This window comes from Pterocles gutturalis, unplaced genomic scaffold (assembly GCF_000699245.1).
Source record: "Pterocles gutturalis isolate BGI_N339 unplaced genomic scaffold, ASM69924v1 scaffold15898, whole genome shotgun sequence".
In the NCBI taxonomy this organism is placed as follows: domain Eukaryota; kingdom Metazoa; phylum Chordata; class Aves; order Pterocliformes; family Pteroclidae; genus Pterocles; species Pterocles gutturalis.
Window position 1 is genome coordinate 9,355 of NW_010125878.1, and position 23,846 is coordinate 33,200.

The 23,846-nt window shown below is 42.4% G+C and overlaps 1 protein-coding gene across 1 annotated transcript in view; it reads left to right on the plus strand.

Moving 5' to 3' along the window:
* CLUAP1 (clusterin associated protein 1) overlaps positions 1–14,150 on the plus strand; it is a gene marked incomplete at its 3' end in the record, with an annotated part of 23,250 nt that extends 9,100 nt beyond the window's left edge. The window contains exons 5-7 of the mRNA XM_010078758.1: positions 10,819–10,902; positions 12,669–12,802; positions 14,009–14,150. Of these exons, the coding sequence (XP_010077060.1) occupies positions 10,819–10,902; positions 12,669–12,802; positions 14,009–14,150 (360 nt within the window). The remainder of the gene's footprint in view (positions 1–10,818; positions 10,903–12,668; positions 12,803–14,008) is intronic.
* Between the last annotated feature and the right edge of the window lie 9,696 nt (positions 14,151–23,846).

Sequence of the window (23,846 nt, forward strand, 5' to 3'; positions counted from 1 at the left end):
TCATTCAACGTACATGATTGTCACAAAACCATTAATCAGTCACTTTTCATCTTGTGTTCTTTGCTTGATTTCTTGGCTTTGAAATAGTTTTCACATGAATATTGTCTAACATGTAAATGTTTGCTTCAAAGCATTAAATCCTTTTTTCTGCGTACAGCAGCTCCAAGAACTCCACTAAAAACCTAACATGTAAATGTTTGCTTCGGAGCATTAAATCCTTTTTTCTGTGTACAGCAGCTCCAAGAACTCCACTAAAAAGTCAAGTACAGGTCTGTATAAGGCTATATTTTTTAAAAGTACTCAAGCATTGGTTTGAAATGGGGCATTGTTTAATCACTTTAAATCAAGGCTTTTAGGACTCCAACTGACTTTAGAACTGGGCCCTAGAAAAGGCACTTGTGCAAGTGCAGAGTGCTGAAAGCATGAAATGAAAAATCAAGAGATAAGTGCTTCAGTGCAGCCACTCCTCATTGGGCCCATTAAGAAATCTTTGATGGAACATTATTTAAAGGTGCAATTTCTAAAAGGACAGTATTTCTTACATGCTGCAGGGAGCACATGTTTCTCACGGTGTAATGACTGAGTGCACAAGCTGGGGATAACTAATCTTATATAGGTACACAGTTTGTATTTTGCAAAAGGGTTTGATGGATTGAACTTGTTGTCTTTAAGAAATCCTGTTTGAGGAAAGATGACCTTTGCTTTTGTCTCATTAGCTCTGAGTTTGTATCCTAAAAGCACAAGGTGACACTATGACAGCACAGTGAGAACCTCCAGAGAGCAGCAGAAGAGACTTTCATGCTCTGTTCCTTATGATTTGTGACTGGTTCCAGCCTTCTTCAGTGATTTGTTAAACCTGAAGAACCCATTTTTGGCTCGTGCATTAAATGCCAAGTCTGGTACATAAGCGTGTGACAAGTTTGAGACTGGAGCCTGTAGCAAAGCAAATGGCTTTCAGGGTAAAAGCCACGAGGGTGCGGTAACCAGTTGTTCAGTGGAATTCGTCAAGTTTTCCATTTTCAATTATAAGCACCCACCTCTGCCTTTCACTTGAAGTGTGAAATTTGCTCATCCGATGAGAGGCTTAGAGCCAAGGGCTGCTGTGTTCTTCCATCTGGTAATGCCCACAGAAGTCAGCGGAGCTGCAGCTCTTTCTGAGTAGCCGGTGTTGAGGGCAGTAAGGCATTGCCCCTCTTCATTTCACACCAGCTTCCCTGGATCCTCGCCAGACTTGGTGAGGTGCTCAGAAGATCCCAGGGTTGGCATCCTCTGCCTGCCCATCCCACCCATGCCAGGTGCACAGAAGCAGAAGTGCTGTTAGTTCTGACATCCTATGGGGAATTAGAGCTTTGTCTGTAGGCATCAAATTAGTTGCCATTAATCTAGGGTTACTTTTATTATTTTTTAATGTGAAGTTTATTGATTTCCATTGCTTATTTTCTTTTGATGTTGCATGGGTAAGTAACGCACTCAATAAATTGCACTGGCAGAGGGATTGTGCTGTTAAAGGGCAGTAGGAGAGCAGTATAGTTTATTTTTTCATTACATTTTATGTCCTGAAACCTGTTGCATATACTGAAATGCATCAACAGCTGTGATACTGTTTTAATTAATTTGAAAACATGGTCGTTTTATGTTCCCTGAACCTCTTTTTTTTTTTTTGCAATCCATCTATTTCCAAATATTAAATGAAGGGTCTTGCTACCTAGGCTTACTTAGTCTGATGATGTATCTTGTTTCCAGGACTGCTTCATTTTCCAGTGGCTGTAAAAGAAATGACAGCATTTGGCACTAATGGGTTGACTAGGTCTGCTCTCATAGTCTGAGAAGCTTTTGGGAAGGATCATGGTGAAAAAGGGAAGTAAAACTCATTACTTCCTGTAGAAGTGTTGACTCTAATTTGTGTCACAAGCTTTACTTTATTTGACTTTTTTGCACATAATTTGTATAGAAACTGTGTAGAAAAGCCTTATACATGAGATAAATGTTATTGTTTCAAGTCATGGAACACTTTTAAATAAATTACTTTCTGAATGAAATCAAGTTTCAGCTAGAGAAGAGTTTATGAAGGGAATGGCTCTGTTAGCTGTATTGTAGGTAAGTACTGATCTGAACACGTGTGCGTATTTATTGGGAAGGGTTTGAGCCTGGGTTCGTTTTCTTGGAAATGTGGTACTGTGCCTTTCTAATGCCTTTATAAGGCCATCATTTCCTGACTGAACATACAGTTCTTATGTATATGTAAACTACTTTAAAAGTTAACCTATAATGTAAAAAAACCTTTCATTTGAGAACATCAGAAGAAACAAAACCTACAGGTCTTCATTTGCTGAATTCAGACTATGATGATGTGGGTTAAGATTTTTGGGGAAAAAAACCCCAACCAAAAGCTATACTTTTCTCATCAAATGAAAATCACAAAGATAATTTTGGGTTTAAAAAGGAAATCAGATTTTATATTTGAAAAAGCAGAGGAAGGTATTTCGCGAGTAACAATCCCAAAGCAGCAGGAAGCTCAAAGGAGAAGAGAAGCCGTTTGGTTCCAGCCCTGCAGACAGGTAGAGAGAGTTCCTCTTCTGCTGTCAGCAGATCCCAACATGTGCAGGGGGTTGTGGAGCACAAGGTGTGGAGGGGGTGACGTACAGCCTGCACATGAGTTACTACAGCTCATCCCCTGCGCTGTTGGGTACCGTTAAACCGGAGCTTGGCAAAGGGAACGTTGGGGAGCAGTTCAGCACTAAGGGGGAGAGGGATGAAAGCCTTGCTTGATCAGAGGATCGCTGGAGTTAGATGTTGGGTTCCGCTGAAGCTGCGTTGTTTCTAGGCCAGCTGGGGATGAGCGCAGCGTAGGTTATTGGTGTCCTGTGGCAGCGCAGGGGTAGAGACACTGTATTTTTATTTTAAAACAAATTTAAGCCTTACATTTTGTGTAGATGTGGTGCTTAGGCACATGGGTTAGTGGGTTAGGTGGTGTTGGGTTGACGGTTGGACTTCATGATCCTTGAGGTCTTTTGCAACCTTCATGATTCTATGATTCTAAGAGTTCCAAGATAATTTGCAGTTTCCAGTCTTACTGGTCCAAGTAGTAGAGCACAGAAATTGCAAAGTTGGAATTTGTAGAGTGTAGTGGAGTTGATGAATGAATTTTAGCCCAGCACAGTAAGATCCCCAGCTGAACAGCAAATTCTATGCACGGAGATGTATGTGTTTATCTTTGTGTTTCCTTTACTGCCAGGGGGATTTTCTCTGCATTGCATTACTATATAGCCCTAATTTTCTGAATATTTACAACTAGCTTTGGGAGAATAAGTTGACACTTTGAGTTCTGGTTTTCTTTAATTTGTTTTCTAGCTTTTTGTTTTGATGGGGAAGGTGGAGGTTGATTTGGATTTGAGGTGGGGATGGGAGATTTTGTTTGGATTTCTTTCTCTCTTTGTACACTGTACTAAATGCTTAGGATGATTGTAAGAATTCAAAGTTGCCGTGATGAAGCCTGTCAAGCCCAAGATCAAGAAAAGCAGCAACAGAATTAAGGTCGGTACTTGGGCAAAATGCAGCATCACTATGCATTCTGTTTGGGTTTCACGTGTGCTGCCTGCCTCCAGCCCTGCACAGCTCACTGCTCCAGCCTGCTCAGTGCCCAAAAGATGTTAGAAAGGTCCACGGTGCTCTGTGCCCTGTAACAGCTGGTGATCGGTCGTTCATGGGGAAAATGGCAAGATGAATCTTTGGAGGGAGGCAGGGGTGATGAGGTGATGGAAGAAAATTCTTTAGCACAAAATAAAGCAGTAATGACTGTCAAGGTCAGTTGTGATCAGTTGAGGAAGAACCCTCCTGAGTTATCAAACACTGAACATCCAAAATCCAAAAGGAGAAATTCACAGCTGTTGATAACACCTCAGTGAGGCTGACTGTCTCTGCGTGCCTGCCACTTTGCATCTGCCAGAGGTCCTGTGGGCACATTAGCAGGAGCCTGTCGAGATGCTGCCCTGCTTGGACCTGCTGAATTATTAGATGCAGTAAGATAATGAAGAAAAAAAATTCCTAAATAAAACTGCCTCTGTGCTGGTGGCAGGCATAAAGATTTCTGAGCTTCTCAAGGTTGTTTTAATTTTATTTACCTCTTAATTAGCTCTAAGCCATGTAAAACTGAAAAAAGATGAAAATAATCCTTTTTTTTTTTTTTTTTTTTTTTGTAACGTACTGAGCTTGTGCTGAAGACGGGCAACGTAGTGGATTTGTTTTGTAATGTTCCTCTTGGCACTTACACTGTCTGTGACCTTGAACAAATTCTTTATTCCCTGTGTATCCTCTTGTGTAGATAAAGTAATTTCTGTAATTTTGTAGATTAAAGCTTTCAACAGCCAGATAAAGTGTTTCCCAGCCTATGGAGGAGAGATATCTAAGTACAGGGAATTGCTACAAGTGTTCCTGTTCTGTATGCACAGTGTGAGCTTGCTCCAAACCTCACGGAATTTCTGAGCATCTCTTCACTGACTTCACTTTGTGAAACGCTTGAATTAAGCTCAGGAGAGCCAAACGCGTTTAGATCCAGCTGTGGAACCGGTATTAGTTACAGTGGAAAGAGCTGCCACTGAGGACATTGAGCTTGGATCTCTTTATTTGCAGCTTTTTGATTACAGCACCCTTCCTCCCTCTCTCCCCCTCAGCTGTTGTCGCTCGCCGCCTACTCTTTCTGGAGAGAGGCAGATCCCATTGGAGTGACGGCTGGCTGCACTATTCGGTACTCTTTGAAAGTTAACTACAGAAAAATATTTTATTTGTAACGTTGGAAACATTTTCCATCAGCCAAATGTTAGTTCTGGGTACGAGATACTGCCTGGGGGAGGCTGATAAACTAATTTCTCTCGTTTCCTGTGCTTTGGCTACGAAGTGGCCACATCTTTTTTTTTTTTTTTTTTTTTAGTGGGAATTTGTAACTTGAGGTTGCCAGAACTCTGGAGAATTACCTAGTTTGCTTCAATTCTTTGAACTATCCTGCTTCAAACCAAAACCTAGCCTATCAGTTTGGAGGAAGAGGGCTTATTGCAAAGCGAGGAGCCAGAATTCAACCTTGCACCTGGAAGATACAGTTGACTTTAGATTGCTTTAACCATGACCATGGTTGTACGCTGCATGGGTATAACAGTTGTGGATGTGTTTTATGTAACAGATGATTTTGTAGTGAACTTCCCAGCAGTATTTAGCTTGGTGACATAGCATCAGCTATAAATTGATGGGCAGCACACTTCTCCTTGCAGTTTGGGAACCAGTTATTTCAGCGCATTGATGATTTTGTCAACTAGTTGAAGTTCTGAATTCTCGTAGCTCAGTTGTAGGCTGTTTTGAAAAACCATTGTAGCTTGGCTTGGAAGAAAATCACATTTGAACCATCTTTTGTCTGTCACAGCATTTGTTAAAACCTTTATGACTCTGCAAGACGTTCTACTTCATTGGGCTAGATCAGAAACTCTGTCTTCTGAATATCTGGTGAGATTCTGGTTGTTCATTATTCCTAACCTTCCTCCATGAGACACAAAGCGTGTGTCAAAAATTTTAATTACACAAAGCCATGTCAAAATTTTAAATATTGCTGTCTTAAATAGAAGGACAATGATTTTAGCTTTTTTAGCTGTTTAAAATGCCTTTTTTTTTTTTCTTTTCTTTTTTTTTCTTTTCCCCCTGACAAAAAAGAGCCACCTGGTATTTCTCTTGCTGGAGTACAGCAGCCACTCCATTTACTGCTGGTTGAGCTTTGGTGGGGATGGAAGCCCGAGTTGCGTGACAATGTTTCCTGAAGTCAAAGGCTTGATGAATTAAAAGTTTAAACTCTCTCTTTGGGTGGTATTGCTGCATACACAATGCCTGCTCCTACCTTTGCTGCCATTTTCCATGATGTCTTCGCACATCTTTGAGGTCTGAAAGATGCTGCTGAAAAATATACTCTTTTTTTGTGTCTTTTTTTTTTCCTAAGGAAATCATAAACCTTCCTGAAGTGTTCTTGTACGTTCTCTAAGGAAAGGAGAATCTATTTCTAATTTTGTTAGAGAAGAATGTGGATAAAAGGAGAAGATGAAAAGACTTTTGCCTGACGGGGTGTCTCACCTTTTTGATGACCTGTTCTTGTTTCCTTTAAAAAACAAAAAAGCAAGCTCCCACCTGGCCATGCTTGTTTTTATTTGTTTATATGAGGAGATTCACTCCCAAACCTAGCTTTTGCTCTGCTAGAAGAGAGAAGTTCCTTGTCATCTTGCCAGACTGTGGAAGAGACATCACAAGCCAAGGCTAAGGACCCCTTAAGTGACACAGCCAGTAGTCCTGTGGGCTAAGCCAAGCTTTACCAGTGCAGCGTGCCAGGAAACCTTAGGTGAAGTAAACGGAAGGCGAGGTTTTTAAGGATGTAGGAAGATAACAGTAAGTGTGTGTTGGGGTTTGTGAGCTGAGGGTAATTCAGGGGAATCGGCTCTTGAACCTGGAGGGGTGTGTGGGGAGGGAACAGGAATTTTGTGCCTGTCAGGAAGGTTTAGAGTTCCCTTTCTCTATGCCGGCGTTCATAAGGGGTTTCTCCTGTCGTGAAGCATATGTTCGAATTAATTCTTATCTGGCTAGGCAGGCCTTCTGGTTCTTTTTGGTGTGCAGAAAAATTATGCTTTGCAGCTGGTTGTCTATCTCAAATCTTCTCGTGGCATGCTTTTTACACATCAGAATGGCCAGGGGGGTTCAGACACTGCCTCTGATTGAGGGCTTTGCATCGCTGAGCAGGGAAATGTCTCCGTGGGTTCCCTTTGTGGACCGCTGAGATGAGCATGTGAGAAAGCAGCATAGCTTTATGGGAGCCTGGAAACAGCAAAATGCTCAGCTAGCTTGAGCTTCAATCTCTTGAGGAGGAAAATAGGCTGTTAGGAAGTATCAGGTTCCTTCAGAAGGTCTGGATTATTTTTAACGTCCCTCCTGTACCTCCCTGTTCATATGTAACGATGCCTAATGATCTAAAAGGCCAAATGTGATCACAGTGTGTGTTAGTAAACCCCCTGAATAATAAACTCTCTGAAAGGAGAGTTTTATTGCCTGTATAGACAGCAGTATTTGCAAAACCCCTGTTTGCAGGGTGTACGGGATGTAAAATGCATCCTGGACTAAGACTGAAGGCAACAGACAGTGGCAGTGAGGAGGACACTTCAGGTTTACAAACTCCTGAAAAACGAGGAAGGTTTTAATCTGAGGTCAAAAAACACTTTGAAGGCTTTAAGATCAGTGCTGTTTCCTGCAATGACTGCAGTGCTCTTTGCTCTAAGGAAATTTATCTTCACTTTTGGTGCCAAAACTGGTGCAGTTTGCTCAGAGCTGGCGTCCCAAACTCCCCGTGTCCCGTGGGGAACGTCCTGCTGGGCTGTGCTCAGCTCTGCTGGACTGGGCACTCAGCTGGTCTTGGATTAGAAATCTTTCTTACTTTGTAATGAAATTCTCATTTCCAAATAAAAGGGATGTTTTGGGTCTAAACCAGCCAACTAATTTGTTAGTACTTCCAGTTGGCTTTGGCCAAAGCGAGATTCAAAACTTGAAGAATTAAAGTCTCAGCCCTTCCATGCGGCGCCAAATACCAGTCCAACCAGGGAGGATGAATAATGCCAGCAAATGGTGTCTCTTGTGTGCCTTCGTGTGTTTTCTTTAATAATTGTCAGCTTTAGTTCATCAAAAATAATTTTACACTCGGCTTCCCTGATTTTTAATTAGTATTTATCATGTAAAGCTATAGCCAGGGAGCTCTTGGACATTTTGCACAGGAAGCAGGTGAACAATCAGCTTGGTCATGAATATCTCTCTGGTTTTACATACGTTTGTTTTCTCAAGTTGTAATTACCAGTCATAGTCCTAAATTGTTCTGCTTCTTACTCTCTCTTGCCTTGATAATTTTTTCTATATTTTTCATCTCTCCTGAGAACTCTCTTTTTAATGGTTAATTTAAAGGAAACCTCTGGTGTATTATAATGTGTTCTGATTAGTGCACCTAATTGTAAAGAGTACATTACTTTAAAAGAAAATGAACGAGGCTATATTTTTCAGCTCCGTTTCATTTGCACACTTCTGAGCACAAGGAATTGTGAGTACAGCCAGTGACAGTGTAACATCTGGTATCTGAACAAATATAGAAAAATTTTTTTGCCTTCCAGTATACAGCCTGTTTGTATCTGCAGATAAAAGCAGGAACAGAAGAGCCTTTGTGTAAAGCCAGGTTTTACAAATCTCCATTGTCGCATTACTGCGTTTTATGTTGGGTAAGAAGTACTGGTGAGGATGAGTTGGGCTGGAGGAGAAATGTGCTTTATTTGTTCTTGTGGGGAGTCAGAGATAGTAAAAGTGTTTTTGCTGAATTCATTTGCTTTAATTTGCTCATGGCTTAACAATGTTTAAATTGACCAGCTCTGGTATTTTAAGGTAAATGTTTTTCCTAATGTCTTCATCATCTTTGTGGGGTGTTTATTTTTCTAATGTGACTTGCCTTCCTTTTAATCCTCTTCTCTATGGCCAGTTATACGGTCTTTCCTGAAAAAAAAAAAGTTTTCTCATTGAGAGTTCTAGTAGGATAATAGGAAACAGCCCAGGGACGGATACCCAGGGAAGCTGTTACAAATGTCCATTAAAAATTTGTCAGCAGCTTTGATCCCCTCAACATACACTTATTTTTTGAGTATGTTCCCATTATATATTGATATAATGGTCCATTGTAACATAGGCTGTGATAGTCCACTGGGATTCTCCTCTTGGTCTGTGTTGGAGGTTAATTGCCCTGAGCTTGTTCTTTTCCAGCTTGGCCCTCATTCAGCAGTCTGAAAATACAAATTTCTGCTTTTGCACTACTCTTCATTGGCCTGACACATTTTTCCAAGCAGGTGTGACTGCAGGACTGAGCCTTGCTCTAGGAAATGCTGTGGATTTCTGCCTGAGGACTGTGGTCTGTACATGAAACTCCCATGGCTAACAGGGGAAGGCAGAAGAAGAAAAGCCATTAAACTTGTATCAGTTATTCCAACTTGAAAGGGTAGATCCTCAGAAGTGTGTCTAAAGCCCATCAGTTGCCCTGGCCCAGCACCCACCGCAGTGACCTGTGCGTGTTCTGCGGACGTTTTACCAGGCTGCTGGAGGAGACTGGTGAGGGAGTTGTTTATAATTAAAAATGAAGGTCCTCGCTGGTTCTTTGATCTCTTTTGAAAGTGGGAAGGAAAATAATTTCCTTCCCCCTGCTGCGTGCTGAGCTATTTTGTTTGAAATATGTTTGCTCCGTAGCAGAGATCTCGCTGTTGCCATCAGAAGAACCGAGGCCGGTTGGCAGGGCAGGGGCTGCACCAGGCTGGCTCTGGGTGCCGGCTCAGTCCAGGCAGAGCCCTCGCAAGCCCACGGCCAGTTTAGTGAGCTTGGTAAACACGTCATGTCATCAGAACAGCTGCTGAGCTATGTTATCCTCGTCTGGTCTTCCTCCAGAAGCGTCTGCCTGTAGAGTTATTCAGGAATATGTGTTGTGCAGACTCTTGGTGTCTTATTCTCATCAAATTCACTTTCTGCTGCGTGGAGCTTGTGTTTCTGCGTGGACGGGGGATGTCCACAAGCGCTTCAGGCAGCGTGAGCTGTCACTGCCGCTGATGGATGCAGCTCCTGTCACTAACCCCAACACAATAGTTCTACTTCTGCCAGAAGAAAAGCCTTCATGCGGCATGTGGCAGGCTCGTTCAGGGAACTGATCCAGCAGAGGAATAAGCTCAGGAGAAAAAGCTGATTTTTTTTTGGCTGGCTGAGCTCCCTGGTTGGGTTCACTGTGCACCTCCCTGAGCTGGAGCTGGTGGGGCGGGAGCGAGGCTGCCGCTGCTAGTACTTGCCTGTGCAGCCTGGAGTGTCTGGCATGGTAACTTAACAAAGTCATTGTACCTGCTACCAGAATTCATCCTGCAGTAGGCTGGGTACAGCCTGTTGCAATGCGTATAAGGCATTTTTAGATTCTTATTCATATGTTCCCTAGAGAGATGCTATTTCCATCTCTATCCACCTGTTACCAAATGGTTTGCCAACATAAGGTTTTTTTAAAGGACATTGAGCTGCAAAAACCTCCCTCCTCTCCTCCCAGTAGCAAACCAGTAATCCAATGTTTTCCCATAATGACCAGGTCAGTGTTGTGAGACATCACACAGACAGGTGCACACTGAATACCCTTGAGCCCCTCTGTCCCCAAAACTGCTGAGAATCAGAGAGGTTTTTATCATCCTGTGGGATCTAGACTATCACTGTTTTGATGAGGATTCTGAACCACTTGGTTATCAGAGCTGGAGAAGCCCATACATCTGCATCATCTGATTTTCATACGTTCATAGGAGGCACCTGCTGGCTGCCCACTGCCTGCCTGAGGCAGATGGAGTCACAATGCTTGGTTCTCCACAATTTTTGTGGCACTGCTCATCTACCTGCACTGTTGTTTCCATGGTCTTGTTGTAAAGATGATGAAATCTTCTGTGCTACGTTGCATACCTTGCTCAACATGTAACAACCAGTGCAGTTTCCAAAAAATCTGCGTTCAAGAATACTTGCAGGTCAGACAGTAGCACTTATCTTGTTTTGAAAAAAATACCTTAATTGCTCAGTGTTAATCCCAGCCTCACTTAACTGACTTTTTCACCATGTCCTGTTCTTTAAGTCATCTGAGCCTTAGTGAGTAAATCCTACTCTGTTTATTTTGCAGATGATCATATTGTTGCTTGACCACCCTCGGTTTTGTTTATATTAGTTCCTTTGTGCAGCATTTAAATATATTGGTGTATTTTTATTTTGTAGGAAGCAAGAACAGAATCTATTGCCAGACCTTTGGAGATAAATGAGGCTGAGAAGGTGATGAAAATTGCCATTGACTGTGTTCTGGTAAGCAAAATGATATTTATTTAATTGCAAAATTATCATTCTTTTCCTGCAAGAAGAACATAACACTTTTTACCAGCATCCTAGGGTTAAGAGTGCGAAAGCACACATCACCTCCGGCTGCCTGGACCATGCATTGCTGCAGCTGGTTAGTTAATAGCTAGTGTTGAACCTCGGTTAATGGCCTAATGCAGACTTTGGTCTTCAGGTAACATTGGCTGTGTGAACAGTTCATCAAGGCAGCAGCCTGTGATGAGTCCTGGTGTGGTGATAATTAATACAGTCACTGGTGATCCTCATGGTTTATTTGGGCAATCCGTGGTATTCAAAGCGAAGGAGGCTGTTAATTGACACTGCTGGCTTTCCTGGCAGAGCGAAGGAGGTATCTGCACAGTGGTGACTGAGCTGTCAGAAACCACAGCTTGCAGCAGAAAGGGTCAATGCTGTCAGCAGCTCTGCCTGGGAGAACGTGTTAAGACCTGCTCTGCTTTCAGGCTGTTGCACTGTATAGGTGTGTTGGTTCAACATGTGGAAACATTCCTCCAGTCGATGCATCAAAGAACTGCAGTTGGCCTCTCTCATGGGAGAAAATGGCAGAAAAACCTTCCTCATTTTAGTCATATTCCCTGCCTCTCTTAGGAGCCCAGTAGTCCCCCCAGAGGCTCTACAGGAGGGATAAAAATTGCCTGAATCATCACAGAAATCTACATCCCACCAACATTGTCTAAGCCATGTGAACTTTGCAGAGTCAGGGCTGCAAGGGGTCATCCTGGCAACTGAAAATGTGCTGGTACCTCTGGAGTTGTGAAGCTGGGCTCTGGAAGCAGGATGGCTGAGCTGGCCAAGGGGTGAGAAGAACTGGCACTGTGCTAGTTAGTGCCACGCATCGTTACAGTTCTCATTTCAGAAGGTTTGTCCCACCTTGGCAACTCTGTCCTTGCTTCAGAGCTTGGGTTCCTGTCTCTGAACCATTAGCTGCACTCACAGCCACTGTGCAAGCATGGTGCTTAATTAAATCCTAGTGATTACTAGAAGTTATTTAACTGCAAACTGTACCCAGTCCAGCTGCATAATTACAAGGAGTGGAGCTGGAGATTTAAACAGCCAATGCGTAATCAATAGATACTCCAGCCGATCTTTCCTGAGGTTTCTGCTGCCACTTGCAGTCTATATGAATTCTAAATGTTGTTCATATGCATTGCTATTCTAGGCAGCAGTGCTAATAAACTAACAGCAGCACAGTAGAGCAATTGGCTTCTTGGGAAATATCAATATCACGTACCTCAGCTGTTTTAGTTCTGGACCAGTTAATGAAATGATCTATTATAGCTGAGCAGCACTTAACAGTTACTGCTGGAATTTCGGCAAGTCTGAAGTCCTCTTTCTCTCTCGCTCAAAAGATGCTCATGGTTTCCTGAGCATGAGCACACTGAATGTACTGGGCTCTTTGTGGTAAGCTGGAATAGTCCCACTTCCCCCTCCTGATTCCTGTAGCACTTGTTGCGATGTTCAGGATGCTTCCCAGATTTTGAAAAGGTGGAAAAAGCAAGACTTAGAAAAGAATGAAGATATGCAGATGGAATAAGTTCTTTATAAAGTGACTTTTGTCTTGAAGATAATTTTCATTGCCTGGGCAGTTTATGTTCTAGCTCATTGTTATGAAGTTATTTGATAACCTGAGATGTGAGATTATACAGAAGAATGGTCAGCATCTGAGATAATTCTGATTATTCCAGTGCAAGCCATGGTTCACCATCCTTCTCTTTTAGGAACAAGTCCAAAAGACTAAAGACATGTTGTATAATGTGGCTTTGGATGAAGCCAGTTTAGAAGCCAAGATTGAAAAACGAAAATTGGAACTGGAAAGAAGCCAGAAGAGGCTACAGACTCTACAAAGCGTTCGGTAAAGATTATGAACTGATTATCTGCTGCGTAAATGAGTGCTAGCTTAAGTGATGGAACTGTGTGTTGCTAATGCTGAGAGCAGCGAGGAGTGAAGTCTGTAATGAGACCAAGACGGTGGCTTATGGAAGAGAGAGGTTCTCTTCTCTAGAAGTGCCCAGTCTGGATTGTAGTTGTTGATTTTTCTACTACTGTGTATTTGAAATCAGAATTTCAGGGCTGTTAGAAGTGGCCAGAATATTATTTGTTGGGGTTGCTTAATTGCTGCCTGAGCTGTACAGAATGGTCAGGTAGCATGTCTTGTCTTTTCCTTTGTCATTAAACATAGATTGTGTCAGGTTGTTCTCCTGAAAATGGCAACTGGTGCAAACCTTCCCTCTGTTCCCAGAGGCTTCTAGCATTCTTAGCCACCAATTAAAAAAGTTCATTATGCATCCCTTGTTAGGATCGGTTTCTCCAGGCAATGATACAGCCTGCCAAAAAATCAAGATGTTCAGATTCACAGTTTGGGTTGATTTCTTGCCCTTAATTAATTCAGGTTGATACAATCTGCAAGATCATGCTCTATTTTTGCCCTCGTATTGGAAAACTTAAAAAGGAAATACTAGAAAAATGAGTGGTGGAAGGAATGACACTGATTCATATACATGTTTTGATCAGTAGCACTCTGGAGGAGGTGAACTGGGTGAATGTGAAGCATCGAACAGCAGAAGTGTTCTTTGGGGTGTAACACTTGTCTCTGTAGTATGAGGACATCATCACTTATTGGTGTCAAGTCTGCTGATGTTTGTAATGACGCAGCACAGTTCTGTAGCAAGTAAGTCTCCAGCAAAGTGGGTGGTTTACCAGCCATGCTACAAGCTAGTTCTTTGGAGTCCTGGAGCAGCAGGTTAATTAACTTAGATTTGCCTTATAAAGGGGCCCAAAGGGTGCCTTCCTGCCTCTTTGGAGGAACAGTAGTGGGTACCCAGTAACCTTTGCTTTGCTAGATGGAATTTTTGCAGGATAGCTTAATGAGGTTTTTTTGTCTTCCACTTTTAGTCCCTGAAGTAGTGTTGAACCTTAAAAACAAAAGGTCCTTTTAGATTAGTTTATCAGACAGGGAAAGGAAGCTGCAAAACCAAAAATCCTTAGTTCAGAATTCTGCGCACACTGAGTGTGTCAAAATTCTTCATTTCACTGAGTAATTTGTGCTTGTTCTCTCCAGTCCTGCTTTTATGGATGAGTATGAGAAGATTGAGGAGCAACTGCAGAAACAATACAGTACTTATCTAGAAAAATTCCGTAATCTGACCTACCTGGAGCATCTCGTGGATGATCATCGTAGGACAGAGCAAGAGATGTTTGAGGTAAGACAGCCTAGAAATTCTCAGCAAGACTGTATATCCTGTAGCTCTTGGCCTTAAAACAGAAAATGTTTTGATACCCCTTTGCCAAAGCAGCACATTACCAGTTGTAGAGTGACTGGTAGTTGACTGGCAATCCAGTACGTGTGACTGCTCTCGCACAGGCATGATAATACAGCTTTATCTTTTGAGTTAGTGAAGTCAATGATGCCCCTTTCCAGTCTCTGACTCCCCTGTCTTGTTTTCAGTTGATGTTTCTTGTTCACGAAGAATGTTTTCAGCATTTCTAATCTTCTTTTTGCTACATACAATGTATGCGCTAAGGGTTACTAAGCGCTTATTTTCATCTGCTGCCAACAACTGATGTATAAGCGTTTCTCAGCACCAGGCTCTTCAATTTCCTCGTAGCAGTCCTCTTCAAAGAAAAGAGTATTGGTGAAAAGATCAGATATGCTGGAATCCTCACTCACATAGACTTCAGTTTTGGCTGGCAGAAATTCTCTTTTCTGTTCACGTTCTGAATTGTATCAGTTCAGTGCTGCGATTCTCTATTTTGTGTCCTGCTGGATAATCCGTATCTGCATCTCGTCTTGCTCCGTGCTTTCCTTGGGGTGTTCATTGGACTGCAACACTTTCAGCCAGCCTTTCATTCTGCTTCCTGGAGCTTCATGTTTTACTTTTTTGGCTTTTTGTGCTTCTCGCAGCCATTACCCAGTGTATCTTCTGTTCTTCACGGAAAACATGTTTCAGCGAATGACCTTAATTCCGGTGTGTGTGCTGTACCTTCAGTTAACCAGTGCCTCCTCTTCCTGGATATTCCTCTCTTTCATATGCAGCTCGTATTTTGTTTTCTCAACACAACTTACTCTTGTTCCTGGCAGAAATACGGGAGAGCTGTGCATGATGTTCTTTCTCTCTGGCTATGACCGCATGGTTTGCCATGTCCATATGGGCCTCCTGGTGTGAAACAAAGGGGTTTGACCCCAGGTTTTTTAGTGTTCTCCTTTAAAGTATTCATACTTGCGTCTAGGTATAGTAAAATTTTGTGACTTGTGCTTAGGCTGCAAATAAGGCTCAGTAACTTTATAGTTCCACTTCTGCTATAATCTCTTTCTTGCACCTGCGAGATGCCTTGTCATGCTATAGATCTGGTTGTGCTGAGACATCTCCCTTTTTATGGTCACCTGCACTCTGTTCCTGCGTGCCTGAGCCGCACAGTACAGGGCACAGGGGGCTCGTCACCAGGCTGCAGGCTCTTCTGCAGTCGGGAGAAAATATGGTAATTCCCCTCGCCTTTTGTACTCTGTTGAGAAAGCTCAGATATTTTGCTGCATTATTTGCTTGCGGGATACAATAACTTGTCTTTTAAAAGATAACATGGGCATTTGACAACTTGTTAATTGTTGTGAACCAATTTCCCATTAACCTTCCTTTTTATAAGCATTATCTCTGTAGACATTATTTCACCTACTTCTGATCTGGAGGCAGCTTGGTGTTTTCATGTGTCTTGTTTTATCATGTTCTAGTTCTTCCCCATACCTTTGGCCAAAAAAAAAAGTCCTCAATTAAATCATAATCTTGAAATGAAGCCTAAAATCTGATTTTTCCCTCCTGTTCAAATGCCATAGAGACTTAATACCAAAAGTAGAAATGTTTTGAACTGAGCTACCTGAAACTGTTTATGAATTCATGCACAAAAGTTAGTAATGAGCTGGCGTACAGCTCTTCAGGGGATTTTTCTTAAAAGATAATAAGACGAAGAAAAGCCTTTGTCATTCAGTGATGTGCCTGTGCTTAGAATGTGCAGAGCAATTTTTATTTTCCTTTTTCTTCTTCTTTCTGTGAGACACCTGGAAATCTCTGCGTACATTTTGGCTTTTCATTTACTAGGATAAGCAGACAGCAATGCTTCAGCCTTGTGCGGAATTAGAGAGTATGAAAACTTGTGAGAAAAAGATGTGGTTTTGTCTGGACACTTCTGTCACTTGTTACATGTCAAAACCATTAGCAGGCATCAGAACTGGAAACGTCTTGAAGATGTGTTTTATGCTAAATCAAAATGCTGTCGGGTCTTCTGCATTTGGAATGCGTTCTTGCCGTGTCTGGGGGTCTGTACTGGGGCGATGATGACCTCAAGTGATCCAGTTACTTGTGCTGAACCTTATGTCTGTAAAATACGTTGTATTAGCTTAAACCAGCAGAAGTTTACCTGTTTAGTCTGTTAACTCTAAAGTTTGGGAAGACCAGAAATAACAAAAGTAAAAAGAGGGGAAAAAACGTACATTTGACAGCTGCTCTGTAGAACTGGAGAGAGGAGCATGGGGATCAAGAACAGAAGATACTGAGAATTTTTAAAGGATGAGGCTTTGTGGGCAGCAATACGATGACTCGTGGCCATGGCTGCTTTGCTGTAGAAGCTGTTGCTTTGGTAGAAGAGGAGGCTGTGCATGTGTCCTTTCTACAGACAGATTTTCAGGAGTGCTGGTGTCCAAACTATTATTTGAAGTCCTTATGAGATGTCAGTGCTCAAAATCAGGGTCCAAGATTTAATAAGTGAAAGAAGATGAAGAATCTGGGTCCCAACTAAATCAAGAGACTTGCTGGTACACTCGTATTTCCAAACCAGTGGGGGGACTTTTTATTTTAAAAAGACTGCGCTGTTTAATCCATTTCAGATTAGTCTGTTGCTAACCTGGAACATCAGGGCATTTCTCTCACTTCTGTCAGCCTTGATCTGCCTTTTGGGTAGTGCTTCATCACCTTTGGCTGCTTGTTGGTGAAGCAAAACTGTGGCTCGTTTATTACATGCTTGAAAAAAAGCAGTTTGCTCCAAACTGATGCTGTATCTTGTCCTGAAGTTCATCATCTTCTTGTCATTTTCTGAATCAACAGAGAAAAAGTAACTAGGATAATTGCATTTAATCCATTTTAATACTCACTCTCTCCAGCTGTCAAAAAACCACTGAAAATTATGTTGACTTTTTTTCAACCCTGATTTGTCTTTTGTTCTACCAAACAAATCTTAATTATCTTCTATAGTAGGAGAGAGAGTCAATTATTTTCTCATCGCTGTGTATTTTGTTAAACAGCTTGCCAGGAAAAAGCAACAGCAATGTGATGAGATTAATCCAGCACTCCGTGTGCTGTTCAGTACTGATTCCTGGACCCTTTTCCTTCGCTAGGTGCATGTTTTCAGGAGGAGTTTTTGTTCTGATTGAGAGACCGTTGCTGAATAACGAGACTAATCTCTAGTGCACTTGACTCAAAGCTGGTTTAGTCCCCTGCTGGCGTTGCACAGCTCATGACCTGGGCCAGAGTGCATTTCCTAATTAGAAAAGTGATTTAAGGACTGTACCCAAGCACACCGTTTTAATTAAGTGCCATTAAGCAGTTGAAGCACTCCTGCCTTGCCAGACTGCAGTGCTGGTGGCTTGTAGGGATTTTTTTGGTTTGTTCTTCCATGTGGTAGGTGTAGAGGTGCACGGAGAGGAGAGCTCTGTTACTGCTGGTATTGCCTTGAGCTTCCTGTTCCCTTTGCCTCCTGGTGTCCGGAATAATATGGAACGGCAGTTGGAGAGCAATCAGTGGGAGTCTCTTGGCGGGCACTGGACTGAGAAATCTTTCTCTGTGTTAGAAGGAACTTAAAGGCTTGGTGTTGAGTCTGAACCAAATGAATAGCCAGAACTGAGCAGTTAATTGCTGATGAAATTACCCCCTGCAGAGCACCTTCCCGTTTGATGTGGAAGCCCTTTGAAATGTATGAAAAATACGGAATGATTTGGCTGTTATCAGCTCTCGTTTGTGGCGATGTCAGAAGTCCTCACATTTCTCCTCCGTTGAGTTTCTCACACTTATTGACAAACTGTCATACGCTGCTTATTGTTGAATCTGAGCAATTTAAATAAGGGTCTTTTGTCTTTGCAGTTTTCTCAGCCTTTTTTCATTTTCAGCCATCTCTTTTATTCTGTTCCTGTTCTCTTGTGCTGCTCGTGGAATTAATCATCTTCCTGCATTTCTGTGCAGGAGCAGGGATTTATGTGACGCCTCTCCTCAAAGATTTGTTCTTATTTTTCTACTTTGTAAAAAGATTCAGCACACTTCATTAATTTTTATCCTGTTTTTAAGATTAAATTGTTTCTGATGTTTAGACATGAAAGCTATTAGAACTTCAGCTTTTCTAAAAATCAAAGTTTCAGGGGTTTTCAGATTTAGGGGCTGAAATCTTCTACGGACTATAAATGAATGCCTCTCTTTTAAAGGACAACACAGACTAATGCGGTTAGTACTTTCTTCTTCAGCTACTTTCTCCTAAGGTATTTTAGGCCAGTGCTGTGAAATCTCAGCTAAGGGATACCATGAAGTGGTGGGCATGTGGAAGAGGATCTTCTAAGCCACTCAGTCATTGTCTGTGGTTTGGGATTGCTTAAAGAATTTTTCTTTTCATCATTATGATATTATTATCAGTAAGCGGTCCATCATGATTAAGCAAGGAAAAGCCAAATAAAGTCACACTGTATTGTGACTTTCCCTTTGCAACCCACCCTCCCCAAATAAAATTCCCTCTTTGTTAAACTAATGGGGTTTTTGTTAGAGCTCCATACCTGAAGCAGACACTTTGTTCTGAATATGCACGGTAGGGATATCTGAGTTCTGCTGCCCTCTGAGACACTCCTTGGTTCTGCTGCTTTTTGTGTGTTTTTGCATGGAGCTATCCCACTTGAAATATTGAATCTAGACACTCCCATCACGATGTCTGCTTACTGAAACAGCCAGCTGGAAGGTGAATATGAAAAGTGGGTGGTTATAGTCTTTAATCTTCTCGCTAATGTACATTTGAGTAATGACTGTTTGGTAATATTTCTGTAGGTACCAGGAGAACACTCCTGTCCACCGTTAGTGAATTATGTTGAGTATCAGATGTAAAAGTAAGCACGGGCATCTGAATTGTTGGTTATTTCTATTTTGGCATTTAATCAGTATTGGTGCGCTGAGACATGCAAATCCCATAATGGAGAAATGGGGAAAAAAATAGAGGAGGAGGAGGAAAGGAATGCACAGGGAGAGAGTGGGGGAAATGGAGCATAGGGTAAAAGGACAGAGGAAATTGCTGGCCTGAGAAGTGATGGACACACAAAATGGACACAGGGGAAAGGTGAGAGGGCGTGTGAAGAGCACATTAGAAAAGATGGAAGTGTTGCTGTGTGCATTCATCCCACTGAAACAAAAACCTGTGGTCCCCTACCAATACCATGGCAACTGGATCTGGGCTCTCAAACGTGCCTCTAAATGCCCCAAAGCAGTTGTGTGCGTACCTGCTCCGGGTGCTTTATTGATACTGTGTCCTGTTAAAAGCTATAGGATCAATCGCATCCATGAGCTCAGTGCTCAAAGATCCATGTATTTGTCAGGATTATCGTGGTATCTGATGTGCCAGATGGGTGAACCAGCTTGCCTTAGGATCCCAAATTTGGGGTCATTTGACTCAGAACTTCTTCATGTCTGACAGACTCTAGAATTTATTTTTTCACAGACCTAGAGCTCAAACAAGAATTGGTTAAAACTCTAATCATCACTCGTATGTTTTTCTGACCAATGGACACATCCATAGTCTGCCTGCAGTAACCCGGGAGCTCCGGAGCAGAAGAGGTGAAGCGGTTCCTTGTGCATCAGGGCTGGGTGCTATGCCCAGATCCGAGCCCCCTTGCACAGGCTCCTGTGCAATTGCTTCTGTGACGTGTGAGAAGTCACAGCTCTCCTTGAGAGTGTAGCTTGGAAATCCATGAATGATTTCCATGGTTACAGGTCAGACAGGTTCTGATCTCTCATACTTTCCGTTCTTCAGTTGTCTCACTGAATTTCTTCTGCAGTGACTCCGCTCCAGAAGAAGCATTACATGAAAGCAGTGTCTATTTAGTGCACCCTGAATGCACTGCCTTTTAGGGTTTAACTGCTCGCTTTGTCCAGTTTTCTTTGGTAAGAAGATAGAATATGTGGATTGTTCATACTGCAGTCTGTCTGTCTTTCCTGTCAGCCTGCATTATGCTCTTGAATATTCACGATTACTTTAGATGTGTGAATTATGTAACAGAAATCTAGCTTGATGTTCACTCAAAGTAGGAGACAATCAGAACACTTGAAACAACATTGATCAAGCAGATGGGTGTTTGGTTTTTCTTCCCTCAGAGGTCAACACATAAAAATCATTATGAGAAACCTTGTACTGGGTGATTAAAAAATAAGGAATTAGTTGAAAGAACAGAAGTTAAAATAACTCTTATTTTGGGACCGATGTTTTGCAAGTGATTTGCACCAAGTGACATAAGTAGGCAGTGTTAAAATGAAGTCTGTGAAATTTGGGAGGTTTCTGCCCTGCTACTGCACAAGGCACTTAGCAGCAGAGAAAAGCAGCCATGAGACTAGAATTCTGATTTGCACAAGTGTGCATAATCTCATCGTGTGAAGAACTGTAAGGTTTGAGGTTTTAAATGTTAAATAGTCAAATAGTTCTCAGTTTTCTATCTGTGTAGAAACAATTTGTAGTTCAATTCTGTGAAACATGTGAAGATTAAACATGATGCAGGTATGAACAGTAGAGCTCTAGGATAGGTGTAACACCCACCCAAGCACACGGGCGGGCAGTGTGAGTTGCTGCACCTCGCACAGTCATTGCCCTCTCCTCTGAGAGCTCCAGGATGCTGCTGGGATTCTTTGGAGAGGATTCTGATGTTGAGATACCAGTGAGCCAAATCGTGAGCCATGCCATTTCAGAAGCAGGACTAAGGAAAGGTAAGAAATCCTAGAGCAGACACTATACCTTTCTGCCTAGGGACTACAGCTAGCATTCCATTTATGTTCTCATTTGGGCTTATCTTAATCACAATATAGTCCTAAAATCAATGGGAACCTCCATTTTAGGCCACTAGACTCTCTGAGAGCCTGCTTTTTAAAAATTTGTTGACCTGGAGAGCTGTATGCCTGTCTCCTACTCAAGCTTTTTTGCATCTTTGAGAGGACTGATGAGAAACCTGACCTGCTCAGAGCCCACCTGGCTAAGCAGGGTCTAACTCACCTTGGCAACGCTGCATTCACTTGAAATACCTGGTGGTGGCTGTCTTCTAACAAGAAACAAGGGGTTCATATAGTGCATCCTACAGCTCAGTTCCTCCTCAACCACAAGGATTTTTAACCCAACAGCTCCTGTTCCTTAACCTGTCGAGCAGGCTGGAACGGAGCTATCCTGTGTCCCTACTGCTTAAACTGAGTGATTAAGTGGAGAAGAGCACAGAATTATTGAAACTAGAGAAGAAGGATGTGTAAGGGGGAACCTGATGTTGTTGTAGATCATTGGTTGCCCAGCAAGCGTTGCCTAGTCATTTTGTACTAAAGAATCGTTGCCTGATGCATGTGAACTGTCCTAGGAACAGTGCTTGCTGTTCCCTTTTAAAAGAGAGATTTGACTGCATCGTTAATCATCTTTACTTTCTTCTTCTCTAACACACCACAATGATATATTTAAAAATAGTTTTATCCCCATCTTCTAAGGTTACTAGAACGTGCTGGCAAGCAGGAGCTAGGAGTGGAAATGTTTTCCAGATGGAGAAATTGTAAAAACCAAGTCTCTAATTCCTGTACTAGGACTCTATCAAGGCTGTTAGAGAGGCTTGCTAGTGCTGCCTCTTAATTTGGGACTTGACTGGTGGGAAATACGATATAAACTGAAGGGTGTGTCAGCCTCCTGTAGAAGAGATTCCTGCTCTAAGAAATGGGGGCTATATAGGAGCTAACTGATCTCAAGATGGAAGGCAGCAGATTCTGTTAGCAGTTCCTGGAAACATCAAGCTCACCAAGAACAAATATCCTTTAATATAATTAGATGCTCTCCTTGAAAAGAGCGAACAGTCCTGACTCCCCTTTTGGGAGGGGTTGTGCTACCTGTGACCCAGGGAGAGGATAATTCTGATGTTGGATTCTAGCAGCGATGTGACAGTGACTGCTTTATGGTGGTGAACAAGACACAGCTGAGACTACTAACTCCCAATCAATACTAATTTGAATGATAATTTCTTCAGACATCGCAAACTGACCTCAGGTTTACATTACAGAGTTGTACGTTAGTTCAAATAAATCACACATCCAACCACTATCACTTGTAAGCTGGGTACAATAAAAATGCAATACATGAAGGGAATCCTCAATGAGCTGTTATTGAGTCATTATAATTCATATCTTCCACAAAAGCAAATCGGAAAAATGGAGAGGAGCCATCGTTGTGGTAAACTTGCATTATATCTACTGATGAATACATTTGATTCACAGGATAAAATAACGTGACAGAGGATGGACTTTAGGCAGTAGTGAATTCCTGAGTATTAGCGCTGACTCGCATGAAACCATTTTAACTGGAAAATTCTGGGCAGAAAATGTTAGTCTGGGTCTCTTCCCCTCCTTCCTCCCCTTCCCCTCCTTCCCCCTCTTCCCACCAGCTTTATGGAATCTGGATCTTGCTGAATCTGAAAGGAGACCCGTAACCTAGCGTGAGCATGCTGGATGTACGTGCAGGCAGGATCCCTCTGCTGCTTTAATGACTGAAAAAGGCATTTGTGCTGCTACTTCTTTGGATGAATCATGACAGCGCAGAGCTCCTCGCTCTCGAAATGGCCCGATTTCTGTGAATAACGAGACAGCAGCTGTTGGTGGCACAGCGAAATGTGCTCTAGGAGCAGTGTTGGAAAAGCCGTTCAGCAGAAGCATTTGGTGTACATCACCTGGTCTTGTAAAGGCTTCTCTGTATTTATGGTGTTCATTCCCGTTGCTGTTGAATGAAGGGAGATAATCAAGGGAAAAGTTACTTCAGTCTGAAAAAAAGTGATCCAGACTGTCCAAAACGCTCACAAAGGTGTGGGGGAGAACTGGCTGGCCCAGGAAATAATGAAAATAGGGTGTGTGTGTGCATGCAAGAGGGGATCCTGATTGTTGGAGCTTCAGAAAGAGGCGGGAGGGCAGGTCCTGGAGTAAAGGGAAATTTGAAGCCTCAAGCTCATCAGAGCCAGAGCTGACTGCAGACCTTGCAGAGCTCATAATGCAGGAGAAAAGGCTGTGCAGAGCTGGACTGTGTCCTTTCTGGGAGCTTTCACGTAGATCATGTCAGGTTTCTTGAATTGCCATGCGTCCTGATAGATAGCCCAAAACAAGTACAGGACAGCAGTGGAGAGGAGCATTTGAGGTGGAAAGTTTTCTGGGGTTTTTAGTGGGTTTTTTGCCAAAAGAAGGGGGCTGGAACCAGATGATCTCTAAGGTCCCTTCCAACCCAAACCATTCTATGATTCTGTGTGTGAAGTTCAGTTAGTTAACATGGATTTCCTTTAAAAGACAAGCCTTTCAAGAAACTTTTGAGGTATTTTTGTGACTTTTTGTGCTTCAGTAGTGATCTAACAGATCCAATTGTTTATTTGGATAAATGTGATCGCTGGGGTTGGTGTGGCAGGATTTCTTGGGGGAGGATGCTACGTTCTGTGGTGCCTGTGGACTGTGAGCTAACCGACATGAATGCTGTTCGGTCTTTGTGCTTCTGCTGAGCCTCCCTCGGTACTCAGCTGGATTTGGTGGTTCACTTGGGTAAGTGTTATTCTGGCAACTTGAATGACTAATACTCTTCTGCCCCGTTTATTGAAGTACTTTTACTGTATCTGTTACAGTGAA